Source organism: Chiloscyllium plagiosum, unplaced genomic scaffold (genome assembly GCF_037043375.1).
Source record: "Chiloscyllium plagiosum isolate Xiang-an unplaced genomic scaffold, Cpla_swu_hap1 HiC_scaffold_22, whole genome shotgun sequence".
NCBI classification, from domain to species: Eukaryota; Metazoa; Chordata; class Chondrichthyes; order Orectolobiformes; family Hemiscylliidae; genus Chiloscyllium; species Chiloscyllium plagiosum.
Genome location: NW_028270160.1, coordinates 56,319,784 through 56,334,472, shown reverse-complemented (window position 1 = coordinate 56,334,472; position 14,689 = coordinate 56,319,784). Strand labels below are relative to the sequence as shown.

General features: G+C 39.1%; 1 protein-coding gene across 1 annotated transcript in view; it reads left to right on the top strand.

The window, feature by feature from the left end:
* The window catches only part of ccdc6b (coiled-coil domain containing 6b), a 71,464-nt gene extending 57,471 nt beyond the window's left edge, over positions 1-13,993 (top strand). The window contains exons 8-9 of the mRNA XM_043712337.2: positions 604-728; positions 7,835-13,993. Of these exons, the coding sequence (XP_043568272.1) occupies positions 604-728; positions 7,835-8,029 (320 nt within the window). The 3' untranslated portion in view covers positions 8,030-13,993. The remainder of the gene's footprint in view (positions 1-603; positions 729-7,834) is intronic.
* Positions 13,994-14,689: the final 696 nt, after the last annotated feature.

Here is a 14,689-nt window from a genome sequence, read left to right as displayed (position 1 = left end):
ATGTCCAGAGTTTCATAATGATTGCAATAACCTGCGGATACTTTGGTTCACATTTGGCAGGGTATCAGTGAACTGCTAGTAACAGTGGGCCCCCACATGTAGAGAGGATGAAAGGGAAAGGGCAAGAGGTGACACACTGAAATTAGCTATTTGAAACAAGTGATACTTCGTTACTCCTAATACTTGCAACCTGTTTCATAAGAGGATTCCAGATGGTGTTGAGGGAAAATTTTCCTCTTTAAACAAAAGAACGTCTGACTACTAAATAATGTTCATGAGAGTTGCAATCATAGATTGCTGTTTGTGTTTGGGGTGGGGGATGAAAATTTGAATCGCACTCTGTCATACCTTGTACAACATTCTTCAACTGAGTTTTGCTGGGTTAAGCTGTGTGTTTTTAACTTGTCTTAAAGCATGCTGACACCAGAGGGAGCCAGAAATGAACTAATTCTGCTCAAAAAGCAGAGTGCACAGGACCGTGTAAAAATGACTTTATGCTGTTTGTGAAGAAAGTAATACTTCAGTAAATAATAAAACTTGCACTGTACTTTGATCCAAGCAGTTAATGGAAAATAACCAGAGCTGTGTGTGAATACTTTCTAGGACTATCTTATGCAAGCCACAGTGTTGGTTTCACTCCTCCTACTACTTTGACTCGTGCTGGAATGTCCTATTACACATCACCTGGTCTTCATGTACAGCATATGGGAACTTCACATGGTATTGCGGTGAGTAAAGACGTTGGTGAATTCCGTCTGTTCGTATATCATTATAGTTTTGTGCATGGTGGAAGGATGACAAACTAATTAACTGAAACAGTTCATGCAAAAATGGAGAGTTTTTTTTATCCTTGCATGAAATGTGGGAATCACTGGCACTCTTATTGCTCATCCCTAATTACCCTTGAAGCTAGTAGTGATCTGCAGTATTGAAATGCTGCAATCCAAGTTGGAGTAGGTGCAGCACAGTGCTGTTACAAAAGGAGTTCCAGAAGTTTGACCCAACAGCAGAGTAGTTTCCGTGATTATAGTTTGTCTGGTGAGTGACTTGGAGGAGAAGTTGCTATTTCAGCCTTTACTTTCAAGGTGATAGAGATTGTAGGTTTGGAAGACGCTGTCGAAGGAGGCTTGATGATTTGCTGTTGAGCATGTTTTAGGTGGTGCAAACTGCTGCCATTGTATCAGTGGTGAAGACTGAATGTTTGAGATGGTGCTGATTAAGCATACTGCTATGACCTTGATGGTAGACAAGCGGGAGGCTGGAAGAACACAGCAAACCAGGCAGCATCAGGAGATGGAGTCAAGCTTCTTGAGTGTTTTTGGAAGTGCACTCATCCAGGCAAGTGTGGGGTATTTCATCACGCTCTGACTTGTGCCTTACAGGTAGTGGGCAGGCTTTGGGGGCATTAGTGGTGAGTTACTCATCTCAGAATTTCCAGTTTGATCTGTATTTATACAGCTGGTCCAGTTCTGGTTCTGGTCACTGATAACATACAGGGTGATTTGACAGTGCTAATGCCATTGAATATCATGGGGTGAGAGTTAGATTCTCTATAGTACAAGAGAGCTTCTGCCATTTGTGTGGTTCAGTTGCTGCAAATGAGTTCAAGTTAGAATGTTGTTCTCGTCATACTGTTTATGGACATTACTTCTGTGTCTTAGGAGTTGTGAAGCTGCTGATCATTGTGGAATCAAGAGCAAACGTTGCAATTTCTGATTTTGTGGTGGAGAGGATAATTGACAAAGGAACAGAAGATGCTTTGTCCAAGGACACCAGCCTAAGGAAATCCTCCAGTGATATACTTGAACCAGGAAGATTGACCTTCAGTAAACCAAAACCACCGTAGCTAACAGTATTAAGTGAAATGTTTGCTTAAGGGCAAGATTATTTATATTATTTTAAATTGAACTCTGCTTGAAAGACGGTACTTCTGACAATGCAGAATGAAATAGCAAGAAGGAATTATAAACTCCGCTTGGAAAACAGATTTGCTTGATTAGTTGGATGTGGGTGTTTAATATTATTGTTTAATCAAGGCAGTGGGGAGGATAGGAATGAACAAGGGTCTGGAAGGTTTACATGGAGGAATATAACAAAGTATTAGAGAAATTCATGGAGCATAATAACGTATATAAACACCAGGCAGGTTTCTGGGATGACTGAGGTGCACAAGAGATATCATTTAAACCAAAATTCTGACAGGGCTGGATAAACTGGATGTAGGCTGCTGGTCCCATGGCAGGGGATGGTTTAATAGCCACATTTACTCCTAACTAAGAGTTAGAAAAAAGTAATTTGTTTTGCAATGTTTGAAACCTCAGTCATTCAGATAAGATATTGAAATCAGAGTTGAGGTATGGTTTTGATTTTGGAGGAGTTGGGCAATTGGATCTCTGTAAGGGTATGTCTTGATCTATTTAAATAAGGTAATGTTTGCTCGGCATTGACAACTGTAGGTAACTATCCGTGTGCTCAGAGTCTGAATACTTACAGATGCAACTTGTTCAGGAAATACAGTCTTGAGATGTTTTCTCAATCACACTTTTTTTTTTAAAAGCTTTAACCCTGAAGCAATTTAAAGGGTTTTATTTTTAGAATGAAGCGTGATTAGCTGAGCAGCTTGTTCTGAACAATCTGATCTTGAGCTCAGCATTTCTTAGATTGTTTCCCTCCAAACAAAAGAAGCACCTCTTCAAGCTAGTCACTGTTTAACACAGTGCTACATGAGTCTACTGCAAAGCCAGCAGTTAACACTAGTGTGCTGGTCATGATTTAGACGAAGCCTTGTTTAATAAAGAAATCCATTTTCCAGTGAGTTTTTAATAATCTCTTAAACCACTTTATTACCACAAATCCTGAAATGCATCCACTTCCACAGTCCTTCAAACTTTAAATCCTCCAAGCAGTACTTAAATTTAATGCAACTTCGTAACATTTCATCATTATTTGGTTTTCAATAGAGTTGATGTAACAGTATTGATAAATGGTTCCATTTCATATGTGGGATATAAAGGTATACTGGGAATTGTACTCGGACAGAATCCACATGGATAGCAATAAGAAATTGCAAGAGAATTGTTAGGGTTTTCAGTGAGCATTATGAACCACCAAATGGATGATGACTGAGAGGTGCATTTTCCATATGTCCAATTATCAATATGACCAATTATATATCACCTGTTCCCTTTTCCTCAAAAAAGTACCCTTTTACTACTTGTCAGTTAAGAAACTATTTAACTCCACCTTTAAAAATATTCAATGACATTGCCTTTCACTGCTCTTTTGGGAGGGGCATTCCACACAGGCCTGAAACGGTTCAAAAAAGATTTACAAGGATATTCCCAGGGTTGGAAGGTTTGAGCTATAGGTGAGGCTGAATAAGCTGGGACTGTTTTCCCTGAAGCGTGGGAGACTGAGGGGTGACCTTCTCAAGGTTTATAAAATCATGACTGGCGTGGATAGGATAAATAGACAAGGACTTTTCCCTGGGGTGGGCGAGACTATAACTAGAGGGCATAGGGTTAGGGTGAGAAGGGAAAGATGTAAAAGGGACCTAAGGGGCAATTACTTTACACAGAGGGTGGTACGTGTATGGAATGAGCTGCCAGAGGAAGTGGTGGAGGCTGGTACAATTACAACATTTAAAAGGCATCTGGATGGGTATATGAATAGGAAGGGTTTGGAGGGATGTGGGCCAAGTGTTGGTAAATGAGACTAGATTGGGTTAGGATATCCCGTCTTGGCACAGACGAGTTGGACCGAAGGATCTGTTTCTGTGCTGTACATCTCCATGACCCTAATTCAATTTCAAATAATAAAATTTCTCATCAGTCTTAAGTGGGAGACCTCTTGATATTTAAACTGTCTCCTTGGTTATTGTGTCTCCCATACGGGTAAACATCCTTTCATCAATGCTGTCAAGTTGCCTCAGTCTTTTATATTTCAATAAGACCACATCTCATTTGTCTGAAATCCAGTGGATGCTGGGTTAACCTGTTCGACAATTCAGCATAACCCCAGGAATCAACTCTGTGAAACTCTCTGCCCTGCTTCTCATGCAGTTGTATCCCTCAAGTATGGAAACCATAGTTGTACACAGGAAAAGTTTGTATAATGCTTCCAGAATTGCTTCATAGTGTACTTGTTATCCAAAAAGGATGGATGGAGTTTGAGAAATGCAATGAAAGTTAAATAAATGATGTGACAGAGGTGAACAATTAGGGAAATGAAACCCCCCACATCCCATACAGTTTGTTCATTATGGCAGTAGTAATGCATAATAAAATCATAGTATAAGAGGGCCGACTTCAATGGCCATAAGAAATTTTATAAATTTCTATTAATGTTAAATGGATTGAGTACAAAATATAACAGTCCACAAGGTGAATAGGTGTTATGCAAAGGATAGAGTTAAATGGATGCAGGGTATGATATTAGAGTTAAATGGATGCAGGGTATGATATTAGATCTAATGGACTGAAAACCTATCATGACTGTAAGGAGTGCAATATGGCATTAAGATTTTTTGAGCTTAGAGGATATAAGATAAAAGGCTAGCAAATACAAAAGGAAGTACTTCCAATAACATACAGAGAAAATGACCACTGGAATGGAATCCAATTGTGGAAGATGAAGCTAAAATGTTAAATATTTTGCATCAGTTTCTCTAAATGATAATTGAGGTGAAAATGTAGGTGGGTATGGAAATTTGAGTTGACCAAGAGAAGAATTCATTCTTTTGAAACAGAAGTCAGTGTTACAGTTATCCTTTTGGGGAGGAGATGGCAGCAACTTTGACCACAATGTTTGTTTCAGTCCTCAAGCATGCAGATTGTGGCGTGGAACTTGAACAGAGTTGATGACATACCTATGAAAAAGCGAGAGGATAAACTGTTGTTTATTAGGTGCACAAACATTTTCACATCCAAATTCTGAGGACGCTTTGACATGCTTGCATTTAAAGTAAGCGAGGACAGCTATATTGAAATGCATGTATTGTTTAAAAAAATTCAAATGTTTTTGAAGAGGTATGCCAGGTACGTCATGAGGCTGAAATGGATATTCAAAAGGCGGTTGATAATGTTTCATAATATTGCATAGAAAAATCCAGGAATAAGAGCATGGATTGAAAGTTACTTGAAGAACCACCTCTTAAAGCTAATCACTGTTTAAAACTGTGATACATGAGTCCATTGCAAAGCAAGCAGTTACCACTAGTGTGCTGAGAAGAAGCTTTCTTTAATAAAGAAATCCATTTTCCAGTCAGCTTTTAATAATCTCTTAAACCACTTTATTACCACAATTCCGGGAATGCATCCATTTCCATAGTCCTTCCAAATTTAAATCAGGCAGATTGAAGGTAGATTGAAATTGTAGATTCATCATGATAGTGGTAGTGATGTAAGCTTGATTCTACTTCAGATGGACGGTGTCGTCTATTCTGATTCATAGGGTTTTGATGTGACCTTTCTTCATGTAACTGAGCAGGCTGATTTTTGATCCTTAGATCTTTGGGTAGACAGGGCAGGATGTCTCATGAGGGACCCAAAGTGCAGAACCAAAAACCAAAATTGCTGAAAAAGCTCAGCAGGTCTGTCAGCATCTGTGGAGAGAAATTGGAGTTAACAGTTTGGGTGCACTGACCCTTCTTCAGACCCAGAGTGCGGATTTGCTTCCCTCTTGCCAAACCTGTCTTATTGTGGAGAAATTTGGACTCTGTGATGTACCTTGTTGTACAAGTTGTCACCATTTTGAGCAATTGATAGCAAACTTCTCCCAATCGCTTCAGTGTGGCTGCACTTCGAGAGAGTTTGTATGTCTCTGCTGTTTTCATTTGCCCTTCCCTGGAATAATGGCCGCTTGAGTGTTGAGAAATCTGGACCTGGCAAGACAGACACTTCGCTTCCATCTGGGCCCTGTGTCCTGTTAATAATAATTGGTTTTGTGAGAGTTTGCTTGAATGTTTGTGGAGCTGGCTTCTACTCAACCAGTAATCCCACAATGGCAGCTGATGTGCTCCAAGCTGTCTCCAGTATCCTGTAGTAGAATCAATGGGTGAACCACCATCAGTGAGAGTGTTGCTTCAAACAATTGGACAGATGAGAAACAACAAAGTCCACGGTTCTGATGGTATTTCAGCTGAGATTTTCAAAGCTCGTCAGGGTTTGCTCAGCTGAAGACACCATGCACTCATCCTGTGGGAGTGATCAGAATTCAAAGTTTGTGAGAAGATTTGTAGCTCGGGTGCTCGTTGCTGTGGTTCTGTTCGCCGAGCTGGAAGTTTTTGTTGCAAACGTTTCGTCCCTGTCTAGGTGACATCCTCAGTGCTTGGGAGCCTCCTGGGAAGAGCTTCTGTGGTGTTTCCTCCGGAATTTATAGTTGCCTGTCCCTGCCGCTTCCGGTTGTCAGTTTCAGCTGTCCGCTGTAGTGGCCGGTATATTGGGTCCAGGTCTATGTGTTTGTTGATGGAGTTTGTGGATGAGTACCATGCTTCTAGGAATTCCCTGGCTGTTCTTTGTTTTGCTTGCCCTATAATGGTAGTGTTGTCCCATGGTGATTAGAATGGTGCACACTTGCCCAAAAAAGAGGGAAAATTCTGTGGCTGAGGAAATCTGCCCAGAGATGCAGCAAATGTTGTGGACCTTTTCCAAGAAGCATCTATGACATTATTTTTGTTGCCATAAAAATCTGAGGAAAATGCCAACCTTGAAACTAGGATCTCTCCGTTGCCTTCGTCAACCTGACCAAAATACTCAACGGAGTATATTGAGAGTTTCTTTGGATTGTGTTCCACAGAGGCCTCTTCACAATCCTGCAACTGTTGCATGACATGACAGCTGAGATTATTTCCACTGAAACACAAAGGCTAAGAGACCTCATAGTAATTTTTAATGTGATCATGGGTTTTGATGGATTAAGAATGAACAATATTCTCTGGTAGAGAGTTACTCCAGTGAAGAGAACGGTTTAACATTGTGATAAATGTCTTTGCAATGTGTGTATTGTTTTGGGTGAAGATAAGAATAGACCTACTCGTTATGCATGTTTCTTCACTCTTCTCCACCCCCAAAAAATGGTCTGTCTGCTTGTAAGTATTATAAAAACTGGAATTTTATCTTCAACCCATGTCAAAGAATCTCTTCCTGTACCATTGATCTGTCCTTTTCCTTGGCGATTGTCAGAGATTGAACCAGGCTATTTGCAACCTCGGTTTGGATATTTGACCCTCTGATGAGGTGATTCCCACCCATCTACATTATTACAGTTGTCACTTATTTGCCTTTTCTCTATTTCTATCTCTGCCACTCTCTCAATCCTAAGTGTGTCTGTTGTTGGAAGCTTCAGTCTGGGTTTGTAGCCTCCAGATTTGATCATGCTAACATACTTTTGGTTGACTACTCATTCTCTTCCCCCACCATATGTACATGTTTTCAAGATAATTTAAAGCTCTGCCAGCCCTGTGCTAACTTCCAATGTTCCTTATTTGCTGATCTAGTTTCTGTCCAGCAAAGCTTTGATTTCAAAATATTCCCCTTGCTTTTAAACTTTTTAATGGCCTTCCCCTTCCCATCAGTAATTTCCTTTCTTAGCCCTCTGTCTGCTTCACTAACACTTTGCTTTCTTAGATGTTAACATTTTCAGATGTTATTGTTCATGTTTTATCATTTGTAATGCATCCCTGTAGCTGAACCGCCTTCAGTTTTAGTGAGCTGTTCTTTTGTAAGTAATTCTGGGCAGCAGAGTATGTCCTGTTTGAAGTGACTTTGGAAAAGTTTTGATCTGTATGGTTCTAACCCCATGTCCTGAAGCTTACTTGCATCTGTTTGTTTTGCAGAGGCCTTCCCCAAGAAGAAGCAACAGCCCTGACAAATTCAAACGCCCGACACCTCCGCCCTCCCCAAACACACAGACAGTGGTTCAGCTGCCACCGCCACCACCTCCGCCAGTCCAGCCAGCGCTTCAGTGTGCAGCATCCCAACCAGCCCATCCCCAGCCTTCAGCATATCCTCCTGCTCCTCCTCCGCCATAACGTGCATGTGCTGTGAAGCAACAGCACCCAGAGTGGACTGATGACATAAAAGCAGTTTACTAAAGCCAAAGGCTTAACTGGCATCTTTTGGATTTGACTTATTTGCACTGAGATTATATAGGCTTCACCGCTAACTGTGTTGTAAATGTTTGTCTGGAGGGCAGCCAGTGTTGTTTGTCCACAACACTAATTTACTGCATTTTTGTCAGTGTTGACTGGAACCTCATGCACAACCTTCATCTTGTTGCTTCAGATATCTGCCACATCCATTTGGTGATAACAGTACACAATTGAATGTCCTGATGGTTCCAAAGCTTCATTCCACAGATTCGTAAAACAAAACGCACGCACACACTTACACAAGAAGACCTTTTGATGATTTTCATTACAAATTTTGCAGCAATTGCAAGCATGATGTGTCTTGTTTTCTAGGCTGTGTTTATGCTTCAGTGTTAATGCTTTTGTGTCTTGTTGGGTTTTGCCAAGCATTTACAGAATTAGCACTACATTTTGGAGCAAAGTGGCAACAGAGTTATAGGGAAATATTGAGATTTGTCAAGCACCATCACTAAATCTAATGTCTACAGGTGGTCTGATTTGTATCCAAATAAACACCATATAAGCTTAATACAGATTCAGTATTGAATTTCTGCCATGTGCTGTGACTGCTTTTATTTCCCAGCAAAACCAGTTTTGGCAAATCAGTACCATTTTGGCAAGGATCATGTTCCAAGTTTACTTAACAAATTTATTGTGGATCTGGCTTGTGGCAACAGGAAATATCAATAACATTTCATATTTCAATCCAGCAATCAACATTTTTTGATGTAAACTGTAAACTTGGGTTTTAATGTCTGTGGGCTTTGTAGATGGTAAATCATTTAGACAAGCGACCTGGCGTGTTGTGCTGATTTTTGAGCAAATGTTGCCTGCTGTAAAATATCTGCTTTTGACGACTAGAAATCATCAGCTGAAATATTGGTGAATCCTGCGAATTCAAGTACCATGTTGAAAGAACAAATAGTTTTTATTTGCTGCCAAATCAGTTTTTATTAGGATTTGAAGATGTGACTGAAAAAAAAAGTAACTGTTTTGAACAGATGCCTTGTGGTGTAATCTGCTAACTGAGGTGGAATCCTTTCCAGTTACCAAGGTATAATGCAATTGTAGCCAAATAATTTGGTATTGCTTGGTAGTTAAGGGGCAGGCTGCGGAGAGGGCAAGTTTTTGGCTGTAATGAAAGCTTCAATGATACGTAAACTGGTACACTGTACAAAAGGGAGCAACCGCAAGTATAATTTTCCATTCATCCAACAAAAATAAATTGTTTGGTTTCACTTTGCAGCAGCATCAAAAATGTAAGTGTCCTTCTTTGAAACAAAAAGAGAAGCGCCATGCTGGGGAGAGGGCTGTGAAGAGAACAGGTAGCTGCCATCTGTGTTTTGTGCCATTGTTTACAACAAACCTAGATATGTTTATGCTGGGTAGTTAACACTTTGCTGAGGTACTTGGAGCACAAAGCCAATTTTGGCCTCTGTTGAGGTAACTTCTCAAAGCCAAGACAGCCAGCTGTGATTCTGCAGATGAGTTTGGGTGGCAGGGCCTAATTTCTTGCCCTGATTGCTGTCAACTGACTCCTGACTTGAAACTCAGCCTGTGTATGTTAGATAAGGGCAAGATCAAGTTCAGTTTCAATGTCCCAGTATTGCCAAGAATGCTGTCAATTCACTGTTGATATTCACCATATAAATACTGAGTTTTAAGACATTGTCCGATCAGGACTGGAATGCTTACCAAGTCCAATAAGTCCCCAACCTTTGTGGATACTAATGCCGAGAGGTAGCTTGTGGTTCCCCAGACCCATAAGGCTGGTGTACAGAGAGAGGCTGATTTAATTTAGTGATAGGTACAGCACATCCTGATAAGATCAACTGGTGAATTTCGAGTGTACAATAGTTTGGTTAGTGTATATACTATACATAACTTGGGTACTGAGACCTATCTCAGCTGTGGTCAAGGCCTACTGTGACCAAAATAAAGTTGACCTTTTTATTATGAGGTTTCAGCCATGGTCTTCTGGATAATAACGTGAAATCAAACCATTCCTTGCTGAGGAAACTACAAATCTGAGTGTGGTTAAAAGTTTACCCAAAGTGGTTGCAGGAGTACAAAATCTACTGCCAGGATTTTGAAAGATGCATTGCTCCAACCATCATGGGGAAGTTCAGACCAAGTGCGTCCTTGTGGCCCTTCCCCAAACACACGATCAATCCACTGTACCCATGTTTAGCTGGTCTACTATCTCCAAACGACCCAAATTCCAAGGTTTTGTAGCACTAGACCAGATTTCTAGCAGACGAAATTTGATAATCAGTAGTTGGTGGCTTCCTCACAATTATGCAATTTAGGGAATAACTATCCCCTTTTCTTGTGAGGAAGCAGAGGTAAACTGCCTGTTTCAATTTAGATTTGTAACATCTATCTGTGTCCAGCCCTTTGGTATTGATGTTATCCCTTGTAACATTTCACCACCTGTGTAGGCTCAGTTATCCTCTATTATCTATTATCCAATTTTACCTGCAAGCCACATTAGCAAAAGGGCTGATCAGCATACTCCCCTGGTTATGATGTAACCACTGGTGGTCAGTATGATTTGTCAATTGGTCTGAAAGTTACTGAAAAATATCTAAATGATTTAAATCTCAAGGAACAAATAGGAGCTGGTCACCAATGGTCATCTTTCTCTTCTCTTCATACCCCCCAGTGTCTCTCTTAATTTGATCAAAAACTTCTCTCCTAAAACAACTGAATTTCACCATATGTAATTTTTGTTATAGAGGTGATTCTGATGTATGAGCTGTGTCTGTTTTGACATTAGGGAGGATTCTGAGTTCAGTTTAGATACAAGGTTATCAACCTTTTTTCTGCTTTTGATGTTAAATGTGGTTCCCACTGTTGTTTTTCAGAAAATATGGAGGAAAGATTCAAAGCCTTTGAGTTTGGCTGATGGAAGGGCTGTCCACAATTAACTGCTAAACATACAGGCACAATTGATTAACAGGAGTTATTTTTGGTCTAGGAATTGCAACTTTTAAACTGGCTGCAGTCCGGTTTGATAAGACAGCAATGTTGAACAATCTGCATATTGTTAATTGGGCTAGTCTTTGTGAAATGTTTGTGAAGTTGAGGCCAGACTACGAGAGAGAACAGTGAGATTTTTTACTGTGAGCTTCCCAATCCATAGTTTTGGGTTTACTGATCCAAGCCCAATGGAGAGACTTAAGATAATTTTAATGAGCTGGTTTAAATTATGCCTTTGATCTCCATGTTTAAGAATTGAGGTGGCACAAGTACCCATTGTGGTAGGTGCATAATTTTCTTTTAAACCGTAAGAGTTTGCTGATAAAGCTTTGTGCTGGAGTATGTGGAACAAAATTTATCTGAACTTTCGAGTAATGGTACTTTAACCACCAGTATTAAAATAGCTCTATTATAGGTTTCAATCTTTTCTTTAATCTGATCTTATCAGTTAAATAAAAATTCATTCATGGGATAAGGGCCATACTGGTAAGGCCAGCATTTATTCCCATCCTAAATTGCCCAGAGGGCAGTTAAGAGTCAACCACATTGCTGTGTGTCTGGAGTCACATGTAGGCCAGGCCAGGTAAAGATGACAACTTCCTTCCCCAACAATCGACGTGATATGTGTTTGACCAACTTAACTGTACAATTAATCTTTGCAACTGCATCTAGAGAACTGCACAACCACTCCAATGGTACATACTAGTTTCTACGTGGATCTCAAATCTACAAGTGAAATTTTAGTAAATGCTGTCCAATAATATTGGTGTATAAAACAATTATCCAGGACTAAACAGAATGGATGGGAATTCTTGCATTTCAGAATGTACCACTTTCTGCATATTGTGTTTATTCTAAAGCAAAGCAACTTGCATTTATGTAGTGTGCCTTATGTTCACAGGACATCTCAAAGGGCTTTACAATCAATTTCATATTTGTACAATGATAATTGCTATCATGAAGACAAATATGTCTTTCAAAGTCAAGCAAATTAGGGCTTCGATTGTTTTCAAACAACCTTTCCAATAATGACCTAACTGCTGATTTCTGTTTTAATTTCAGCTGATCCTTACCTATTGGCAGTCATAGAGTTTGGTACTGTTATACGTTGCCCCAATCATTATTCCTCATTCATTATGTTCTACACCATGTTGTACACTGAAAATCTTTTATAAGTTCGATGAGCAGTATTTTGAATCTGCAGCTGTCATTCCATGCTATTTAAGCTAAGAACTCCAGGTCCAATCAAATGGTTTATTATTGCTGAAACTTCAGCTTTAATAAAAATTCAACTGATTGCAAACTTAGTGACTGGTTGAGCAACATGTTGTGCCGGTTGGTTCAGATAAGTAGACTGGACGGCTGGTTTGTGATGCAGATTGACACCAACAGCATAGGTTAATTTCCCACGCTCGCTGAAGATGGGAGAAGGCCGTTTGACCCCTCAAATTTGCTCTGCTATTCATGAGATCATGGCCATTCATCAAGTTCAAAACCCTAATCCTGTCCCCTCAAAATAATCCCTGGTATTTTTAGCCATGAGCTGTACCTGCCTCCTCATAGATGTCAGGTGAAACCACCACCAATCATGTAGTTGGTGAGCAGCCCTGTGGCCCTCTAGGATCATGGTGACTTTACCTGTGAAGGCAGATAGAGAGCCACAACATTTATACGTGATTAGAAAGTACATTTAAAATATAGTACTGCAGAGTCCTAATTTCTTCCTCATTTTAGTATAAACATACGCATAATTCCACTTTGTTTCAGTGACTTGAAACATTTCAACCACATTAGTTGTGTGAGCTTGCATTGTTTTGTATACCTGAATTTTTAAAGCACTTGGCTCAAATTTAATTCAAATTGCACCATTATCTTCCATATGTAATTCATAAATGTCATTGCAGTGAGAATTTAACAAGTTATGTCCCATTGTTTTGCATAAATTTCAGACCCTAGTCCATGCTTTTAACTTGACACTGATTTCTTTAAGACAAGATGTGGCAATGCAAAGTTTAAAAACACTGTTGTGCTAAGTTTTATTTTTCCTTGTATTTTTTTTTGTTCCTCTGTTTTAGTAACTATGAATGTTCAGTGTCATTAGATCTCTGTGTACATAATGTACATTAGATAAATGCAAGATTTGGGGGAAATTTCTGGTAGTTCTTTGATTGCTTTGATTCACATTTAATCCAAGTTTAAACAATCTTCAGTATACTACGACCCAAACTTCTGAATTACATGATGAAAACAAGCAAATTCTGACATGTGGAAACAGTTTAGTGTTTACAATAGCAAGCAAGACATTGTATAAGATTTGGTTGTAGTTTATAATATGGTTTATCTTAAATCAACTTGTTTACGATCTGAAGATTATTCGGGTGCTTCACAAATTTACAGAAATCATTTCAAGGGCTATCTTTTATGGTTGACTTCATAAAGCAAACAATGAAATAATTGGTTCCAACATACTTTAGAAAAAAAACTATGATTTTGGGCGAGTTATAGATAAATATTACAGAAGTGCCTTTTTTGTTTTGTTTAGGTGGTGTCAAGTTTTTCTTTGTGTGGGAATAATGCGTTCAACTGCATACGTGCATTTTCATTCACCCGAAAGTGCTTGGCCCAGTTATGCACACACCCTTCTATTAAGTACTGAGCTTGACAGCAGGAAATGTGTCTGAATCCAAATGTTTGTCCCCTGTCAATTGATCTGAAATTTGCTAATTGTGGTGAATTTTCTTTCAGCCTTTGAGCCGTGTAGAACTTCTCGTCTTTATTTCAAATTAACACGCTTTAGGTAGCGTACATCACATTAAGAAAACCCATGTACATTGTGATTGTTTTCTTGTAACTGAAAATGCTAATAAAATGCTTTGTACAAACCCTCTATGTAGAACCTTATGTTCTATTAACGTACGGTGGGATTCTGTCAACTTTTCATAAAGGAATTAATGCACTGATGTTTGTTTCAGTAGTTAATCAAGTAAACTACTGAATGCAGCTATGAAATGAAACCTGTGGAAATTGCTTTGGGACTCTATGTAGTTTGAACCAGGCCAGTCCTAAATACTTAAAAAAAAAGGCAAGATAATGTGTGAAGTAACGAATTGCTTCAATTTTATAGATTCTTCATAACTCTAGGTGCATCAGTTTAGCTGCTTTTTTAATAAATGTGATTTTTAAGTTCTGGAATAGCTGGGACTTCAAATAACTAACAAGAAAACATTTTGTTTTGACTGTAACTGTTCTCCAGATGTAAACATTGTTAGCCTATTTGTAACAATGGTACTTATTTTTAAATTGGAATTGGAGGAGAAAAAGAATGGATTCTTCCACCAAGTAATCTACAGCAATATTGGGTTTACTGCACCTGGGAAGAAAGAAGCTCATGAACGACAGTTTTTTTTTGACAATGTCTGTGGTGTGATCCCCATAAACCAAAACAATTTAAATTTACTCAAATGACCCCCAACCAAAAAAACAATTGCCAACTCGGTTTCACTTTTGATTCTTATTCCGGTTAAATATCTTATGTAAATTAATCTTGAATCGAGACACAAATGATGTTTCAAATGACAA